This window comes from Odontesthes bonariensis, chromosome 16 (assembly GCF_027942865.1).
Source record: "Odontesthes bonariensis isolate fOdoBon6 chromosome 16, fOdoBon6.hap1, whole genome shotgun sequence".
NCBI classification, from domain to species: domain Eukaryota; kingdom Metazoa; phylum Chordata; class Actinopteri; order Atheriniformes; family Atherinopsidae; genus Odontesthes; species Odontesthes bonariensis.
This window is the reverse complement of record NC_134521.1, coordinates 6,212,402-6,231,457: the sequence shown is the minus strand read 5'-3', so window position 1 is coordinate 6,231,457 and position 19,056 is coordinate 6,212,402. Positions and strand designations below refer to the sequence as shown.

Below are 19,056 nucleotides of genomic sequence, written 5' to 3'. Positions count from 1 at the left end.
TTTCTCTATAATCATATCCCCCCACTCTATCAGAAAATCATTTTTGAATATTTTCTGGCAATGTTTTGTTTCTGACTTTATACATAATCTGTGCAGTTTGAAACTCTACCAAATCAGTGAGTTTCAGTAAATAAGAATGGATGAATAGATTGTGGGTATGACAATAAAAATCAGCCTTGTGAACTAAACGAATGGCTCTTTTCTGTAATGTGCATAATGGTTGAAGTGATGTTCTGTAAGTGAACTTCAAACTTCAAACTTTTTTCTACCCCTGAGCAAAATTTCAAGAACTTAGTTGTGTACAAGTGTGCATGCAGGTGTGAGCTAATGTGAGTGCGATTCAATTTTCGCTTTCGGTGATTAAGCGCAGGCACACAACACTTGTCACAGTATTGATAGTGAAGAAAATTATTATAGCTTTCAGTTAAGTAGACAGAGAGATGTACATGTAACACCAGCAGGAACGAATAGGTTATGATTTAAGCTCAGTGGATCCAAAGCAATACTCTCAAACCCTGAAAGGTGAATTGGATTTTTATGTAGTGGCAGAGGGAAATGGAAAAAGGCACGCTGTCTTTGTTGATCACGAGGTAATGATAGGTGTGGGCATCTAGCAGGACTGTAAAGTGTCATAGTTGTGCAGGGCTCTGGGGAAAAGAAAGAGGAGGAAAGGCTTTGAATGGACAGACATAGAAACTGAGACAGCCATCATTTTCAAATCTGTTCTGACACACTGCAGATATATATTTCAAAACTTGTCCTGATGAATCTGAATATCTTGACACCACTAGCTGAGAGGGTATTGCGCTCACAAAGGGTATAGTTTAAGAATAGAACGATCTCTATTTTGACACTTGAAGGAAGACAGTAGAGAAGTAGAGAAAGCATTTTAAACGATCATCAAATTTCACGAATAATTAGTTTCAGCGCGTTCATTTTTAACTCGCGTAAAGAGATTTCTTTTACGCAACTCAAGTGCTGAGATGTTGTTAACAGACGTGCTGTCCCAAGAGGTGATCAAAGGGAGAGACAGAGAAAAGACAAGGGAGTGAAAATACAAGATAAGAGCTTTAAGATGACGTCAGGTGCGAAGAGTTTAGAAACTTTTGAGGTGTTAGAGGCTGTATCTTTCCCCTTGAACTGCCCTTTCTCATTCATGAGCCTGTTTTGGTCTCATTTGAGGAGCTTGGTCTGGCAGCACAACAGCAGCCAGTTATTGCTCACCACTGGAAACTCTGTGCTGACGCAGTTTGCTTAGAGCAGTGTCCTCACACAAACACAGGGAGGACAACAAGGGCCCAGCTGCAGTCTGTTGAAGTCTATACACAGAATGGTAAATATTGATTTATTGGTCAGATTTATCAAATCCTTGATCTGACGGTGTCTGTACTGACTTAGCAATTTGTATGCCCGTGTTGAGCAGCTTGTCAGCTGTGAGCAATGTCTGCTCTGGGGAAATGAATAACGGCACGACACAGAGGAACAGAGTTGACTGTTGATGTGATCATCATTGAAGGTGATGAGCAAGCAGAGAGGAGAGCAGGAGGGTGGAGACAGGGGAGTCACCGAGAGAGGGGATGTGATTGGAATGAGCACTACAACCCCCCCCCCTTCATTCCTCTTTACCACTTCTCAAGGAAAAAAACAGCATTCATTCACCACAGCCTCTGTTAAAGGCTGTTTGTTTGTGTGTGTATCCATTCATAGATTGGACCCACATCTTACAGTGTCTACTCCAGCTGTAGAGCCCGTGCTGCCAATGTCACACTAAATGACAGAGAGGGAGACAGGGAGAAAGCGGACAGGCTCTCAGGGAAGATCTCTGGGGCAGCAGGTTTAGTTTGCTCGACTGCAAGATTGAACAGAGGATGGATTTCTGCACAAAGTGAGCCAGCAGCAGCCGACACGCACGCAGAAAAAGGTCTGTAACTATTCCATTTCTTCATCGTATGTTGCTGTTGCTTTAAACTGCTTTTAATGAAATGTTTCCAAATTGCTTTTAAGAAGGGGAAAGATAAAGGGATGGTGTTAATCTGATATGCAAGAAGGGATTCCTGTTGAATACAGAGAGCCATTGTTCACCTCATAATTATCTTTTCAGTCGCTACCAACTTTATTTGGTGGTTTAAAGACTACTAACAGTGTTATGGTTGGCTGGAGGAAGAGAAATGGAATCGGGGAAGATGAAAACTTGTGTTCCGTCGTTACATCGAGCAAACAAGGTCAATGTAAGAGGGTAAATTCTTGTAAACATGTACATCAACTTGGCAAATGAGCGGGCTTTTTATGGGGCAGTTAAAAAGGGAGGGTGAGTGGAGGTGGAGTAAATGTACCCTCAGAATGAGAGAGAAAATGGAAGAAGGGATGGAAATGTCCTCTTACCTCAATGAGAACAAAAGTATCTTTTTTTGTGTGTGATTCAATGATTTATGACTCACTATAATAAACGTAAAGTAGACGAGATGCACGCAAACACTGTGTCAGTGCCAAATTCAGTGGCAGCAACAATCAGAATTAGGAGTAATTAACAGATATGGGAACAAGGTGTAAAAATACATTTTACCTGAGGGACAAAGTAACAAGAGCGCGCACACACACACACACACAAAATCACAGAAACATCAAAGCAATAGTGCTCATTATTCACACTGGCCACTAACCAAACAAATGACTGAATACTTACAATTCAGCCATCCCAGTTTCTGACTGTCTGTGTGGGTCTTAGTTCATCTTATCTTACTGTCGATTATGATAAGCCTTTTGCAGCACCTTTGAAATCCCATTCCAATTTGTGCCTTTTGAAATTCGTACTTTCATGCCCTGAATATCTGATAGATTCAGATAACAGCTGCTCGCAGCTATGCTCGACCCCTGCTGTAGCTCTGAGTGCCCTCAGGTGTGCCGTTTTAGATTTTGTCATTCAAATGTAAAAGCAGTGAATAAAAACACAAGTCTATTGTTTTGCAGATCCATTACAATTTCACCTCTTTTGCTAAATTCTGAGTACTGTCACTCATTTATTGCCATATGAGTGCTTTAAATGGTATTCTCAAGCACATATGTGAATATTAAAGCAATCTAAAATGGGAGAGAAGCAGGAACAGTTGTCTTGTGGAAAAAAAAAGGGAATTTGAAGACATCTTGTGTCGCATATTGAAGCACCATTTTCTTCATACTTTCATCAGTTATCTCTGACCCCTGCACAGGTTATCTGTGGTATTTGGGGCTGCGGGAGCCATTTGGAATTCATGTTTTGAGTCTGCAGTCTGTCTTCAGCTCATCTGGCTGAGAACACGAGACACCAAATGTGTTGGAAATCCAGGTTACTTTTATCTCCTCCTATTTGAGCTGGCTCTGCTTGTGTAGATAAAGTTATATGGGTATTAGTTTCATACGTGTGTGCACACAAGTGTAAAAATAATTGCATGTACATTTAAATAGATCACGAACATCCCTGGTATTTATTAATTTGGTCTAGCACGCTTTTTTGGGTTTAGATGTGTGGTGCGAATAAAGTAGGAGAGCGCATGCACATGTGCAGGCACACACATACACACATAGTATATGGCCCAAATGCCATGACATTTTGGCACATCTAGATCTCGTCCATTATTCATGAAGTGCAGAGCTTATATCATAACAGAACAGACAACAGAATCTGTCTCCCTTGGAAGTTTGCATTTTAGTAAATATTTACACATGCCGCAAGCATAGGTTGTTAAAATTGCAGTAGTTGCTGGGCTGCTTTCTGTCCCAGAGATCCCAAAGTTTAATTGGAAACAGCAGGGAGTCTAAGACGGCTTCTGTTTGGCCCTGAATGAACTAACTATCACGAATGTATTACGTCCATATTGCACAAATAAAAACTCTATATTGATCAAAACAGAAAATCAGAGGAAATCAAATTTTCAGAGAAAATTTATGATAATTAAGTCCATCCTCATCATAATAAAAAAATGATTTCTCTTCAGAAACACAATATTTTTCAGTTGTTTTATTGCCATGTTAAGCATGTGCAAGAAATCATCAGTAAAATCAGTCAAAGCACACCCTTTTACAAAAATACACGCTCAAAATTCAAACTGTGATAAAAATAGGACGACCGCGCAGGATACTTCTGTGTACAGGACACATAAGATGAGGCAAATTGAGCTGAATAAATAGAAAAATGACATTTAAGATTATTCAGCGATGGAGAAAAATTGGAGGAAAAAAAAGGGTGGAGGGAACAGATTGGAAAGTGGAGCAGGGGAAGCTATGCGGCACAATGTCTCTGGAGGAGTTTGGCTGAATGTGCTCAACAAGCAGAGGATGAGGTTGTTTGAGGAGTGTTTGCGCAGGTTGAGGGGGGAATTTGATCAGGACAAAAGAGAGCTTTGGGTGTCAAAGCCTACTGTCTGTAAATACAGATTTGTAGCAGGCAAAACATATGCTTGAGTCAAGATTGAAGAGGGAAAAGTACAGAACTCATGGAGAAAGATTTATTAGAAGGAGGCAGGTGGGAAGAGGGCAGAGGCTACACAAACTATGGCTACGGCTACACGAAAACGTTTTTCACTGTAAACGATACTTTTGCTTATCGTTTGGCTGTCGCGGCCACACGGAGCCGGCGTTCCCACTACCCCAAAACGATAGTTTTGGAGAACGGGTTCCAGAGTGGGAAGATCTGAGAACGGCCTCGTTTCGTTTCCATTGTTACAGCCAAAACGGATTCGTTTACGTCTGCACAGCCACATGGCCAACGCCAGTGACGTATACACATACGTCAGTGACCAGAACAAAAAGCGGCTTCCATTCAAAATCCGGAAGAAGAAGACAACACAGCAAGGACAGACAGCGATCATCATGGACCCCACAACACTGATAGCAGCACTGCTGCAGACAGACACTGCTAACTACTGCGGCGTTGTTGAAGGAACAACGTGAGCTTCGCGCTGGTAGAAGTAGGGGCGTTTAAAGGCATTCACAGAGAAAAAGAAACCTGTGCATGACGGTGAAACAGCTGGATAAAAGAGGCATATCTTAGAATGAAAAGGAGGAGCACTTCTGCAAGAACTCATTGATGAGCTGCAGGTTAGGAGACTTTAAGTAAAGTAAGGGGAAACGGGAGAATATTGAGGACGACAGGATGAGGAGAAAATTCTAAACATAATGCTAGAAATAAAGTAAATGGACTTCTTTTATTAGTTGCTTAAAAAGTGTGCAGATGGTAGTCACATAATGTTCAGTCGGCATGGCACTGATGCTTGGTAGCCCAGTCAGGCCATTTCCTCTTAGAGTAGCAGCTGTTGCACATCAGCTTCCACTGTACAGGCTTTCCAAAAAAGTAGCCACTCCACTCTTTTAGAAAGCTCTGAGAGACGAGTAAAAGCAGCTGAGAGCACATCAAGTGAGTCTGAGACAAGGCGCAGTATTTTTCCTCAGATGGAAAGAGACAGCAAGCAGAAAAAAAACAGAGCAAGAAGCAGCCCACACATGGTTTCATATCAGAAACTATACATAACAGAGAGACGGTCCATCTCCCCAAAATGTGCACATGTGGCCTTTGTTCAATTAGGCAGATGCGGCCAGTAATTGTGTTTAAAGTGAATGTGGTCTCTAGTGGTGGTGAGAGCAACTGCATGTGAAAGGGAAAAAAATGGTCTCCACAAAGGTGACTGTCACATTGTAAAAAGAATGTATTTTAGGAAATACCATGATTGTTTTCTAACCTTACTAAAATAATATTATCTAAACCAGGAAGTGACAAAAGTGTTTGAGTTGTATGGTTGCTGCATGGTTGAACGCACAGTACTTCCATGCACCATCCACTACCCATCCCCCCAGTGTGGATCCTACAGTTTGAATAAAAAACTGAAAAAAAAAGGTTAGTAACCTTGATTAAGGTTACTAAAAAAAAAATAAAAATCAAGTAACCTGTTCCCCCCAACTAGCTTGCAGATTTGATGAGTAGTCATGTTTACGAGCAATACTTATAAAAGTCATGAAAAGCCCCAAACTTGTTAGCTGTTTTTTAGTTTGTTCTGAAAAGAAAAACATAGATCCGTCACACAGAGAAGAAAAAAAAGACATTTTAAAAGCATCCTCTGAAAGCTGTGTTTTTGCATTTCTTCAGTGTTCATATGGACACCATAGCATCATTGCTGGGTGGTCTGCAAGAGGTATACGGAGGGGCATGACATGAGGGTGTGTAGATTTCTAAACAATATGTCAGCACAATGAAACAACTTGTAGAGATGAGTCCACAGACTCAGACAAAACCACGAGCATCAAATGGGATGGGAAGGAAAATAACTAGCGGTATTTATCATGTGTGGGTGGGTGGGTGTGTGAATGCGTGCGTATGTCTAACCTCTTCCCGACTCTGCAGGACTGCGTGGCTTGGCCTTTTAAAGTAGATTAGCTTGAAAAAGAACTGTGCGTACATTGTTGCCTAGCTACAAAAAGCATCATTAGGCACAATTATCAGGCACTTCAGCTCACAATGAACAAGCTTCATCACAGATTTCAAAACAACATATCATGAAGGAGCACAACCTATACAGAGAAGCAAAGTGGGACGGAAAGAGTACAATAACAATGGTAAAGGTGAAGACGAGGTGTCAGATAAGAAAAGTGGAGTTACAAAATGACAGGTTAAACTATCAGTGAACATGTAGTTGATGAGCCTGAAATGCAGATTGTCAAATAATTTCCAGGGTAAAATGAGTGGCAGCCTGTTTATGAAGTGAGGTATGAAAAAGACTTACTGCTGAAAGTCTACAGAAGGAGAGGAGGAATGTTTCTGTGCCGTGAATGTCAATGCTTCAACTCTGAAAGAGTCTGGGGAGGAGGAAATAATAAAAGCAAACAAAAGGCTTTTTTTCATGGCTGATGTGACCACAGGGAGCATTTGATAAAGAAAACAAAGTTAGCGCAGCAGAGCACACAATCACAGAAAGAAGCAGCCCAACTCGTGCATCCTCATTATGTAGTGCATCACCCCAGAGGTGCTTCAGGCCGCATATCAAAGAGTTCTTGTCAAATGTTCATTCCAGAGAAAAACATGAAAGCGAGTGAGTGAATTTGGAAGAAAAGAATTTGGGGACAGATTGGTTTGCTTAAACTTCATAAGTAACGCAGAGGAAAGTGGTAACTTTTTCTCTAAGATGGTCATGTTTATTTTTTCCATTCCACTTAGAAAACGAGGAACCTAAGTACATCTTTAGCATACACAATCCTCTTTATAGGGAAGGCTAATGTAACAGGCTAACAGTTTCAAATGACATTCAGGACCAAGTTTGAAATAACGTTCGAAAAATATTTAACAGCAATCATGAAATAATGTTTAAAACCAATGTTTAAGTTTTTTTTTTTTCACTAACTTAATATGGTGCTGCCACTTTACTACACTTCACACATTCATGTCATAGCCTATTACTGATGTCTATAACACATTATTCTGTTGTGCTTAAATGCATGATTCAAAATATGTTGAGGTACATCAGAGCAGCAGTAGTTAGAATGTTCTGTGTAAAACAAAGCCCACATTCTTCTCCTTGTAAACCCATCCATCCATCCATTATCTATACCGCTGAATCCGTCGATCGGGTCGCGGGCGGGCTGGAGCCTATCCCAGCGGTCAATGGGCGAGAGGCGGGGTACACCCTGGACATGCCGCCAGTCCATCGCAGGGACACACAGAGACATACGAGACAAACAACCATGCACGCTCACACTCACTCCTAAGGACAATTTAGAGATGCCAATCAACCTAACATGCATGATTTTTTGGACAGTGGGAGGAAGCCGGAGTACCCGGAGAGAACCCACGCATACACGGGGAGAACATGCAAACTCCACACAGAAAGGCCCGTCCTTGTAAATATCATTGAAAAAATTAAAAGTAAAGAAATATTCCCTCGCATTTATTCAAAAGTGACAACAGTAAAATATTGATTTAAAGCTACGACATTTTGACCATTTCCGTTGAAATAATGTCACCTGTGCAAAACATTTTTATCACAATAATTGACAACACTCTTCCAATATGCATTCAGTGTTTTCTGGAGTGCCTTCTGTTGCTATCCCCCCGTTCTGCACACAAACACTGACCATGTTCTGTTAATGGGGGCCACGCACTCAGCGAACGCAGTTCAAACGGCTTTTGGAGAGCGAATATATTGTACTCTACTCTCCTCAATATCATGGCAAGTTGCTAGGCATGTATATGGGGCATGTTGGGATGAATAATGGAATCGGGGAGGGAGGGTGGTTGGGGTGGGGGGTCGCAGAGCTGGCAGATAGGAGCAAAGTGAACACACACTACTGCGAGATGAAAAGTGTGTGCTGACCTTTTGCTTTCATTCTAGTCATGGTCATTTATTCCTCCCTTTGAAGTGTCTCCCGGCTGTCATAGATCAAGTCAAGACACAAGGCTGGCCTGAACCAAATACAAATCAGCCCCTCTCCCTCTTCGCCTCCGTCTCTCACCAACACAAAGAAGTACCCATACTTCCCATCATACAGTCAGTTATTTGAGATGGAACATTATCAACAGTATCTATATTCAGCAGAGAGGATTGGCCCTCAGCTGACTTTGTGAAAGCTGATTATGAGGAGTTTAATTTCATCAGATAAGGATGCCTTCATTTATGAACAGACACTGCTGCTGGCACGAAGCCTGACAGGCATTTGATGAGACAAGCACTCCCCCTGCTGTTCATCACACGCTCATCACACTCTGGTCCACATAGTTGAAAGGGGTCCCTTCAGTCTGTGCAGCTTCCTGAATTTTCCATGTAAACAACCCTGAAAACTCAGTCATAGTTTATGAGCAACACACACCAGCATCTATACGTTTCTCCAGAATGTTGCAAAGCCAAAGGTTGTGTGAGTCCCTTTCTCCAACATTATGTTAATGTTGAAATATACTGTAAATATTAAATTTACTGTTTATATAATATAATGTTTTTTTACTTTGCATTTTGAATTTTTATTCATGGGCACATCACATGGTTTCTACACGGTATAGCATACAATCAGACAATTAATCTACTGATTGGCAATTTGTCTACAATTCACACACTTTTATTTATTGTTTTTACAATAATTTTAGAGTTGTTTGCAATTCAATGCCAGATTAGTTAATGCAAATATTTTATCTTTAGTCATGATGTTTTATAGATCAATGGGTGGCTCTTTTTTTTTGCCACCTTGGGTTCCCAGAGCCTTAAAAGAAATCATTACTGCTTTTCATCACCTTGCCGTAATTTGTTGGCCCAATTTAATGTCCAACTGAAGGCACTTATGTGAGGATGCGAGTTAAAACTCTTCTGTCAGCAAGCATCTGCCCTTGCTGAAGTGTCCTGGAGGGAGACGGTAAATCTCTGGGAACTCCAAAAAGACAAAAAAGATAATTCCTCCTACAGGCCGTTTAAATAATTCATGTTGAAGTTGTGTGGGTTTCTGCTTGTTCTCAATAAATCTCATCCATCTTTCTCTCTCCTGCAAATCCATGTCAGGAAGTCATTCAGGATGTCAGGGATGGATGTCCTACCGGTGGACCATAATCACACTGGAATCACTCCAATAGACAATGGGACTTTCCTCCGTTTCTCCCCAACTTCTGCATCAACGTCGGCAGCTGCCTCATCTCCAGGACGCCAGGGCAATGTGTACGTGTACGTGTGGCTCTTCCTCGGGCTGCTGGTATTCCTGCTGACGCTGCTCATCATCTCCCTCCACAGGCTGAAGAACATCATCTCCTCTTCCTCCTCTGTTCCCGACTGCAGCAGCGAGGGAGGAAGCTCCTTCACCAACATGGAGATCTGTAGCATCTCGTCTCAGAGGTCCACCATCTCCGCGCTTTCCACCTGAGGGAGGTGGGAAGGAGCTCATGTAGTGCAGACTTATGCATCCATGTGCTGTCATTTCTGCATGCTTACATGCAATTTACTGGCAAGCATGCATGCTCGCAAAGCACACATGGGCCCCTCTCTGTGATGTACAAACACAAAAACACATAGTCTGCCCCAAACTAGCTGGCAGAATGGCACTAAACTCCACGCATGTGTATTCTAATCCTGGTGGTGCAGTGATTCTGGTGTGTTTGTGCAATATGCTTACACACCGGGGACTTGTAACGCACAATTTGATGAAGCGGTCTGATTGGGTGAGGGTGACAATACGCCTCTGAACGTTATTTTAGTGATGAAGACAAAAGGTTTCCCAACGGCAACGAAACGGACAGCTACCTTTCTTTCCCTCTTTGTATTTTTAAAAATAACATTGTTTTGAAGTGAAGCTTTGTACAGCATGTCTGATAATATCTGTAGAGTACATTGCAAAAATAATCCTCAAAATCATATTAAAAAAAAAAATATACTACTTTGTACAGATATGCACGCATGTTTCCCAGTTGCTCGGTATGATTTTGGGATGGAAAGTATTAGTAAATTACATTTAAAACTGTGAACATGCCAAACCAGGGGCTCATGATCACCCAAAGGCTGGAGAAAGGAGGTTGCGCGACAGAGATGACAGACGAGGTGCTGTGGAGGTGAGAAAGCAATCGTGCTTCCAGACCATTGACAGACAAACGGTCTCCTTCTGCAGCTACGAACAGATCGGGTCCGAAGTGGCAAAAAACTACAGAATGAATTTGTAGTCTTGAGAGACCGGTCCGGCAGCATTCTGGTCTCTCGCCTGTCCCTTCATGCAGCATCTGATCGCAGTCTCCATAGAGACTGAAACAGGAGGGCTCCCTGCAGCCGTCAGACTGGTCTGTCTTCTAGGATGAGTAATCGTGGGCTCTCCTCGTCTGTGTTTCCATATTGTGAGATGACATTTTTTTTTGACATCGCAAGAAAAATACACAATGAAAGGGTTCATGTACATTGACCAAACTTTTTCACAAAATTTTATCAGCTCCGAGGGACACAAAGGCCCATAAAGGAAAGATGACAACTACAAACAATAAAAGGAGGCAGTCCTGAGAAATCCTTGTTGTTCTCCTGTTAATGTGAGCATTTAGATGATAGTAACTCTCTAGGTTCACCATGTACATAATGAGCATTTTATTCCAAGATCCTTTCAGCTTCTGACTGACAGAGCGTAAGGGCAAAACCTTTTATCATTTGCATGAAAATGAGAATCTAATGGCTGTGATTATATGCTGTAAATTTGAGAGGATAAATAGCATGATGGCTGAATTTATAATAGCATACAACTACGTTGGCAGCAGATTAGAACTACCTTGAATAGAATCGCCTTTGCTTTACTCGCACCAGCATTAAGCAGAAAAGCGTCCGGTTTAAGTGAACGAGTGAAGTCAAAAGTCATTTTGTTCGTGTCAAGTTTAACATGTTCACTGGTGACGGCAAATGAAACAGGGAAATGTGCCTCTGTCCTCGAGTCCAAGAACTGATTCAACAGTGTTCGGAAGATAAAAAGGGAAAAAAGAACAAAACAAAACAAACAAAAAAAAAAACCACTGACACTTCACTCACATTTTCACTTGAAGTCTTAAAATCTCGTCTGTGTGGAGAACAAGGGACATGAAATGAAAATCAGAGCAGGCATCTCAATAAAATGTGTTCGCGGAGCAACATTTTACACCAAATTCAACCCAGTCTTCAAGCGTTGCTCCTCTTGTCAGTGGAGACGAAGCAGACGACCCCTTACTCTATCCGTGTCTCACTAAATATGAGAAAAATCAGAAGTCCAGACCTCAAATTCTTTGCATATTTTATTTTTCTTATCATGATTTTTTTTTTCCAACTCACACATGTCATATTTTACATCTTTGCAATAAAACATGAATACAATAGTTTTTAGGGTTTCATAGATCCAAAAATATTTAACCTTTTTTTTGGATACGTAAGTTGAACCTGTTGATAGAGTATGTGCATGTGCGTGTTGATCAAGATGGCTTCACACATACAGTACATCTCACGTGTCATTCTCTCTCCGCCCTCCTCCCCCGCCTCCATCAGCTACAGAATCATGATATTGCTTACAACTGTGAGGTTGTAAAACTAAAGAGTCACGCATGAGCTCAACGCTTTAAATACAAACATCAATGCACAAATAATCCCAAAGGAAAATGGACCTAAACATAATGGTAGCCGACCAGAAAGAACCAAGCTAATAAATAATGATATGTGATTGGTGCAAAGTGCAAATACAAAACAAACTTTTACATTGATTTGATTCTCTTTTTTTTTCTTTTTTTTTTTAAATAATCAACAAATGTGGGCGAGTAAAGGTTTCCTCTGCACTTTCAGTCTCATTCAGCTGAGTGAGTCTCCCGCCAAGCCTGAACCAAGACTATATGTACATATTTGACAAAACAATCACCAAATATACAAAGGAAATCTGGCCAGTCTTGCTTTTTTCATCCTTGGTGGCGCGCAGGCAAGATCTCTTTATCATTACCTTCTCCAGCAGATCAACATCCTTGATACCAGCATTTTTTTTTTTTTACCATCAGTCTTGTCAACATTATAATAATTATTACACAGTATCTTACATACAGAAAGTCATTAATAAATTAAAGGTGATAAGCGCAGTTTGTGTAGTGAAAGAACTAGTGTGACTCTGAAGGAGGCAGAGCCTTATTTACATGAAAATCAGATTTAACCCTGCCGTGGGTACAAGAGGAAATAAAATCAACCCTGGCAGATAAAAATCGAACGAGATAAAATGAAATTAAAACCCCAGGCCATTTTTCAAGGGGGAATTTCAGATCAAGCCAATAGCACCTGTTTTTGAATAGTGGGTAGAGCCGGCGCATTTCTGTCAGTTTCTCTAATCACTTTAGATACGTCGAAGGAGTCTGAATTTATTGTCCGCAAAAAGAGCTATGAACTGAATTCCAGTCAAATTAAAAGGACTGAATGAAATGTTAACAGAAGTAAAGGAAAAATAAAAGAGAAAAGACTTAAGAACGATATCTGTGAAAGAATTAAACGTATAAAGGAACAGCAACCGCACCTGTCCATGAGTGGTACCGGTATGATCAACCCGTGCACGGTCTGCTTGATATGCTCTTTTTCCCCACGCTGCAGTCGTTTTGTTGTATTAGCAGGTTTTGGTGTGTGTCTTCTGAGTATTATGTGTCTGTGGTTACACATGTGCATGTACATACAAGTATGCACAGAGGAAGCCGTTTCCACCAGCACTGTCGCATCCTCAAATCAAGGGAATAGAGCCTAAGGTCTGGTACTCTACTTATTCTCCGCCTCGGTACCTGTGCTTTCCCCGCGTTTCAGATACACAGAGGAACGCATCACCTCCTCACTCCCCTCTCCATCCTTCTCTTCCTCGTGCTGTCTCCACCTCAGTACCTGTTCTGGTGTTCGTAGTGCCAGCGGTTGAAGTCTATGTTGAATGCGACGATGCTGCCGGACGCCATGCCAGTGATCAGAGTCCTGCAGGAGCAAACACACAAAGAAAATAATCATAGAAGCTGTTTTCATTATGAAGAGCTGTGTCCTGCTAGAGGTTCTGCACACCAGTGGAGACACTTATGTTTTGACAATGAATGATCTCATTTTTGGACAGAATTCTTCTGTTCAGCTGGGTAGAATTAGCCATCAACATCATCAATGTGATGTGATATATCTCGTAACCTCACAAATACTGTAACAGTTAATGCTGTGATATGCTATTGTCATTGGAATGTCAATCTGGCAAAGGCCATTGACTATGTCATATAACTTTGCTAATGCTGGGATACCTGCCCCATTACTGACAAGTCAGTAATTCAGAACCTTTTCCCCTCTCTTTGGAGGTGATCAGGTTTCTGTTTTACTGTACCTCTGGTCATGTGACAGATCCATGGCACGGATTCCGGCGTCACAGCCTGGATAGATGTAGAGCTGTTTAAAGTCACACGCCTGCCACACCTCCACAACTCCATTATCACCTCCTGTCACCAAGTTCTGCCCATCACTACTCAACAAGATGGCCTGAAGAGAAAAATACAACCGAAGTTAGTGGGTGAAATGCTACCGCATGTCTACATCCACAGCATTAACTCTGGCAGCCTTACCCGTGTGGAATCATTGACCTCCATTTGTGCCAGCTGTTTCCCATTTATGCTGAAGTTGCAGAAGTGGCCTCTCTCGTAGTAGATGATGCAGTGTCCCTCGCTGGACACTGAGATGAGACGTGGCCGCTGGCACAACTCTGAACCCTCCAGAGCTCTAAGCAAGTCCCCTGTGATCGTGTGGACCAGGCATGGGCCCTCTGACGAGCAGGACCACACGAAGACAATGTTTTTCAACTGCACAACTTTAGCAATAGCAGTTAATAAAGCTAATTTAGTTTACAGCAAAGCTATTCTACCAGTGTCACAATAAATCCACTTGAGTTTTTAATATTCTTTTTTGTCCGCTTGTGAATTTTTAAACTAAAAATCTAAACATGCTTAAAAAAAATATAAAAAAATCAATCAAACAAATCAAAATGTATACAAAGAAATATAAAGATACACAAACCTTTGGCTCCACTGATAACCAATCCCAGCTCTGCACAGACAGACACACACACCACCTCGTGGTCATGTCCTGTCAGCACGGCCCTGGGAGCAGGATAATCGCCTACAGGAAACACATCACCATGAAGCTCAAATATCAAGATTTCCATCCCCATAGAGCGATTTTGGGCTTATTTTGAACCGGCAAAATACCCAAGCACTCACTGACACCCTCAGAGACACACGCCGTTTTCACTATGACACCACTCACTGTTGTTTGGGTTATCCCCTATAATGTGGTGCCGTCCACTCCAGTACCACAGAAGAAGAGTGGCATCTCTGGAGCCTGACACGATGTAGCAGTCTCCTCCGATGTAGGACTCTGAGCGAGCCAGACATGTCACCACATCCCAGTGGCCAAAAACTATCTGGGTCAGCTTTCCTGTGGAGAAGAAGGGGGCAGACATCTTATTTCTGTGTTTTAGGGCCACGGCCGCTTTATCTTCCAGGATAAAAATAATTCAGGATGGGGGAGGTTAAAAAAGCAGATCTCCTGCTTCATAAAAAAAAAACACGCAGAGCAGGATCGGTGACAAAATTGTGAATTGCAGCTTCAGTGAGGAGTTTAAGAAAGACCGAACAAACTAATAGTCCATTTGCACTTAATTACGGCTCAATACGTTTGTCAAGGGAAACCTAACCAACCAGTTTCAGTTGAGTAGACTCTGAAGCTTTTGTCCCAGAAGCCGCAGACCAGGATGTAGCGGTTGTCAGCAGTAACCACAAAGCAGTGAGTGTTGATTTGGATGCTCTGATCCACCAGGTCAGTGATCTGACGCTTGTTCACGCCTGAGTTGTTTGCTAAATGGGAGCAGAAGACATGTTATTACGCTGATGAAGCCTTTCCTGAGTGTGGACCACGCTGTAGTCAGACATCATGGTGACCAGTCTGCAGCCCCCTATCTGCTTACAGGCAACTTTATCCATAATATTACAATCACAGACTGGCTGCACATATAAAGAAGAATCCAGCTAATGGATATCAATAATAATATGAAGTTAGTTGCAAAACCAATAAAATCTGCCATTCAGATAGCTGTGCACTGACCTATCAGAGGGTCCATCTCAATGGGTAGGTGGTGAGCCTGCTCTAGGGAGTATCCTGGTGCTCCACGGAGGCCTAAAGGTCAAAAAAGTCAAATATTACAGTCATAAATGCACATAACTTAAGATGGTGATGAATAAACCCAAATTGTACTCTTACATAAAAGCAACAAGTCATATGCTGTCTGGTGGAAACTCAGCTCAAGTGGAACACGAAGCGCCTCATGAAGCAATCAGTAGCAACAGTCACATAGACAGCCTCACGACCAGCCATAATTACATCACTATGATTAATGGAACCTAGCCTGTTGGGCTCAATATCCTCGTAAATGAGAATATTGAGGCTTTTATCAACCACTGAGATGGGCAAACATCCGCTGAGTCTACAATAAGGTAGTTTTTTTAATGGTTGCTGATATACTCACACACTGATTTTTCTACATAGATATTTTGAATAATTGCTTTGATCGCTTCATCCTTAAAGTCATAAAGTGAAAAAGTGAAATACTCACCGACTGTGTTGTGCCAGCGGTTGACGGCGAAGAGCCGGCTACACGTGACGGTGACGGCTGCTGGTATGCTGAGGTGGGGGAGCGTGTTGGCTGCAACGTGCGTTACGGGGGAGTTGGAGGGGAACTTGAGCACCATGATGACGTCCTGCTGCATCTGATCTTTGAACATCAGAGGGCTCTGGGGAAGGAAACACTGGTGAGACAGACAGAGAAAGAGAGAGAAGAACAGAGAAGAGGAGGAAGAGAGAGGACAGATGGAGGAGGGAAGGAAGGAGGGGTGGGGTGGGGATGGTGGGGATGGAGACAGAGGAAGAGGGAGATACAGAATGAATGGGACAGAGGGGAGGGAGGGGAAACGGTATATTAGTGGGAGCACAGGGTCAGAGCAGGTACACACACTGAGGGCGACTTGAGAACTAAGAAAGGAGGAGGAGGCATTGGTTGGTTCAGGGTTCAGGAATGACAGGTTTGGGTTGACATGGATGGCTCTGATGTGGAGACACTGAGGCCTCGTGCTGCTGAGGGTAGCAGGCAGGACAAAGAGGCTAAAACTTGAAAAATAGACATCATCACATACGACTGTATGTAATGAAATGACACGGATCAACACAACATGGCTAAGGAAGCCTAAAGATCAAAGCTGTTGCGATGTCGGGGTATTAATAATAATTCACGATACTAAAAGAGGAAAAAATTAGATGTTGGCAGACAAAGTCAAACCGTCCTTAATTACATATTGTTTTTTTTTCCTTTTAATAGTTTCTTGGCAGCTATTTTGAGTATCATTCAATTTGCCAAAAAAAGGAATACAAAAAAACATAAAAAACCACGATGAATTAGTCTGACAGCAAACATCTTTTTTTAAGGTTTTCTATTGATGTTGCAATAATACCGCTGTTGTGAAATATTTTGGCACCGATAGCTGTGTGGTGGAAATGTGACATCATCCCTTCTGTTCAGAGACGCTCATTCACCTACGAGCAGTTTAGTATTACTGCAGGAGATGTCTAAAAAGTTACAGCAGTCAGCGGCGTGTTTCTGTCTGGATGCTTTTAGAAGGAATCTATGGAAAAAAAAAAAAACGCAAAAACTTTTCATGTTTTATGAAAGCTTTGAAAGTTTGTTCTCACCAGGTGCATGGCAGATGACCGAGGTGGGTGCGGCTCTATCAGCAGCTGCGAGGGGACTTGACCAAAGAGCTGAATCTGGGTCTCAATCACCTACAGGTGCAGAGGCAGAAATGGGGTTAACACAGGAGAAGAGGAAGGTTACAGACATTAAAGAAAAATAAGAAATTAACAAGTTAACAAAAGGTACTTTTTGTACTTTGTACTTTTACGTTCTTGAAGAAATCCCTTCTGCACCGAAACTATGCAATAATGATTTGTCAATCTATTGAGAGTGATGGGTTGTCATAGAAACCTACCTCACGCTGCAAAGCATCCAGACTGTCTAAGTTGCTCGCTCCCTCGTAGGACAAGAAGTTGAACACGTTGAGAGCTCGAACTGCCTCTGGCCCCCGCTGTTTGTAACCAAAAATTAAATCGATCCACTGGTGGAGCTGGCACGACACAAACTCGCTCTCCAGCGCCTGCATGGAGCAAAAAGGTTCAGGTAGAGAACGGAAGGAGAAAAAAAGTCAAGAACAGACTTCTGACAAGACTTTAAAAGATCAGACAGAAAGTTATCGGGTTTCAAAGATTAAAAAATGACTCTCTGTGACTCTCACCATGCGATTGATGCGGACAAAGTCTTCAGGTTTCTTGGCCCAGACTGGCAGCTCCACGTCACACACAGGCACTCCGTCGTCACGCACACCCAGCTCATACTCGTTACTGTTGACAAACATCTCTGGCAAGTAGTAGAACTCTGGAATCAGCTCCTATTTGGCACGAGAGGAACACATTTATGAATTCCCTTTAGTTTGTACTGACGACTTCGGAAAATTTCTACGATCTCAACTGCGATTAGTCATTTATCAAAGCTGATGCACACACACACACACACACACACACACACACACATAAGCTCTTTTACTTCAGGTGATTCATTCTCTCATTTTTTTTTTTCTTTTAAAGCAATGCATATCCCACACATACTCCTTCTCCATCGGGCTGGTGCCAGAGCAGAAGTAGCAAAAGTCATGTAATATTAGCTCAGAACACTACTTTTGGTGCATAGCAACACTGTGTTTTCATGGCCCCATACAGGAGCATTTCAGGGCAAACTTGTCACGTCCATGGGGTTTTCCCCATGTTTTTAGTTTTATGTTGTGTCATGTCTTGGTTTTTGAGTTCATGTTTTGTTTTAGTTTTGCCATTGTTTTTCCCCTCACTTCCCATGCCAGGTCATTAGTTTCACTCACGTCACCTGTTTTCATTGTCCCCAGCTGCACTCATTTGCCAATCACTCCCACGCCACGCCACGCCACGCCACGCCACGCCACGCCACGCCACGCCACGCCACGCCACGCCACGCCACGCCACGCCACGCCACGCCACGCCACGCCACGCATAAGTGCATTCATGTCAAGTCTTCTGTTTTGTTTTTTGGTCACAGTTTTTTTTCATGTTTTATTCCACAGTCTAGTTTTGTCTTCCGGCTCAGCTGCGCCTTTTGTTAACGTTTTGTTTGTGAATAAACCCAGTTTTTGCCTTCCACCTCTGGAGTCCGCATCCGTGTCCCGCCAACTACCCAGCCCTGACAAAACTGAATCTTTCCATTAAAAATAAATCGGTTACTGCAGTTAGCTGCTACGTCAACCCAACAAGAATAGTTACCTTGACATCAGCCGTGTCCCTCTGGCAGTTCCTCCACGCGCAGCCGATACCAGAGAAGGCTCTATCTGGATGGTCAAACTTGCCATCGTTGGCATTGAGGAAAAATGTGGTAAAAGGCTCCTAGAGGCACAAAAACAGACATATTAATTCAAATAAAAGCCCGATTAGTATCACAGTTTGTAATTGTGTCAGTGGGATA

The 19,056-nt window shown here is 42.3% G+C and overlaps 2 protein-coding genes across 17 annotated transcripts in view; one reads left to right on the top strand and one right to left on the bottom strand.

Moving 5' to 3' along the window:
- Positions 1-1,657: 1,657 nt before the first annotated feature.
- sertm1 (serine rich and transmembrane domain containing 1) lies at positions 1,658-10,960 on the top strand. The gene is made up of 2 exons (XM_075487111.1): positions 1,658-1,921; positions 9,504-10,960. The coding sequence occupies exon 2, from the start codon at positions 9,517-9,519 to the stop codon at positions 9,856-9,858; it is 342 nt and encodes a 113-aa protein (XP_075343226.1). The 5' UTR covers positions 1,658-1,921; positions 9,504-9,516; the 3' UTR covers positions 9,859-10,960.
- A 755-nt stretch (positions 10,961-11,715) lies between these two features.
- The window catches only part of nbeaa (neurobeachin a), a 96,938-nt gene continuing 89,597 nt past the window's right edge, over positions 11,716-19,056 (bottom strand). For 11 of the 16 annotated variants that reach the window (XM_075487521.1, XM_075487523.1, XM_075487529.1 and 8 more), the window contains 12 exons: positions 18,858-18,977; positions 17,807-17,959; positions 17,504-17,668; positions 17,208-17,297; positions 16,078-16,270; positions 15,570-15,641; positions 15,167-15,322; positions 14,733-14,903; positions 14,484-14,585; positions 14,036-14,232; positions 13,801-13,952; positions 11,716-13,412 (listed from right to left, as the gene is read on the bottom strand). In XM_075487521.1, coding sequence (XP_075343636.1) covers positions 13,322-13,412; positions 13,801-13,952; positions 14,036-14,232; positions 14,484-14,585; positions 14,733-14,903; positions 15,167-15,322; positions 15,570-15,641; positions 16,078-16,270; positions 17,208-17,297; positions 17,504-17,668; positions 17,807-17,959; positions 18,858-18,977 — 1,662 coding nt within the window. In that variant the 3' untranslated portion in view covers positions 11,716-13,321. The remainder of the gene's footprint in view (positions 13,413-13,800; positions 13,953-14,035; positions 14,233-14,483; positions 14,586-14,732; positions 14,904-15,166; positions 15,323-15,569; positions 15,642-16,077; positions 16,271-17,207; positions 17,298-17,503; positions 17,669-17,806; positions 17,960-18,857; positions 18,978-19,056) is intronic. The other 5 variants (XM_075487524.1, XM_075487525.1, XM_075487531.1 and 2 more) reach the window with 1 other exon arrangement.

Coding starts and splice junctions, on each gene's coding strand:
- sertm1 (XM_075487111.1), top strand. CDS start 9,517: ATGTCAGGGATGGATGTCCTACCGGTGGACCATAATCACACTGGAATC.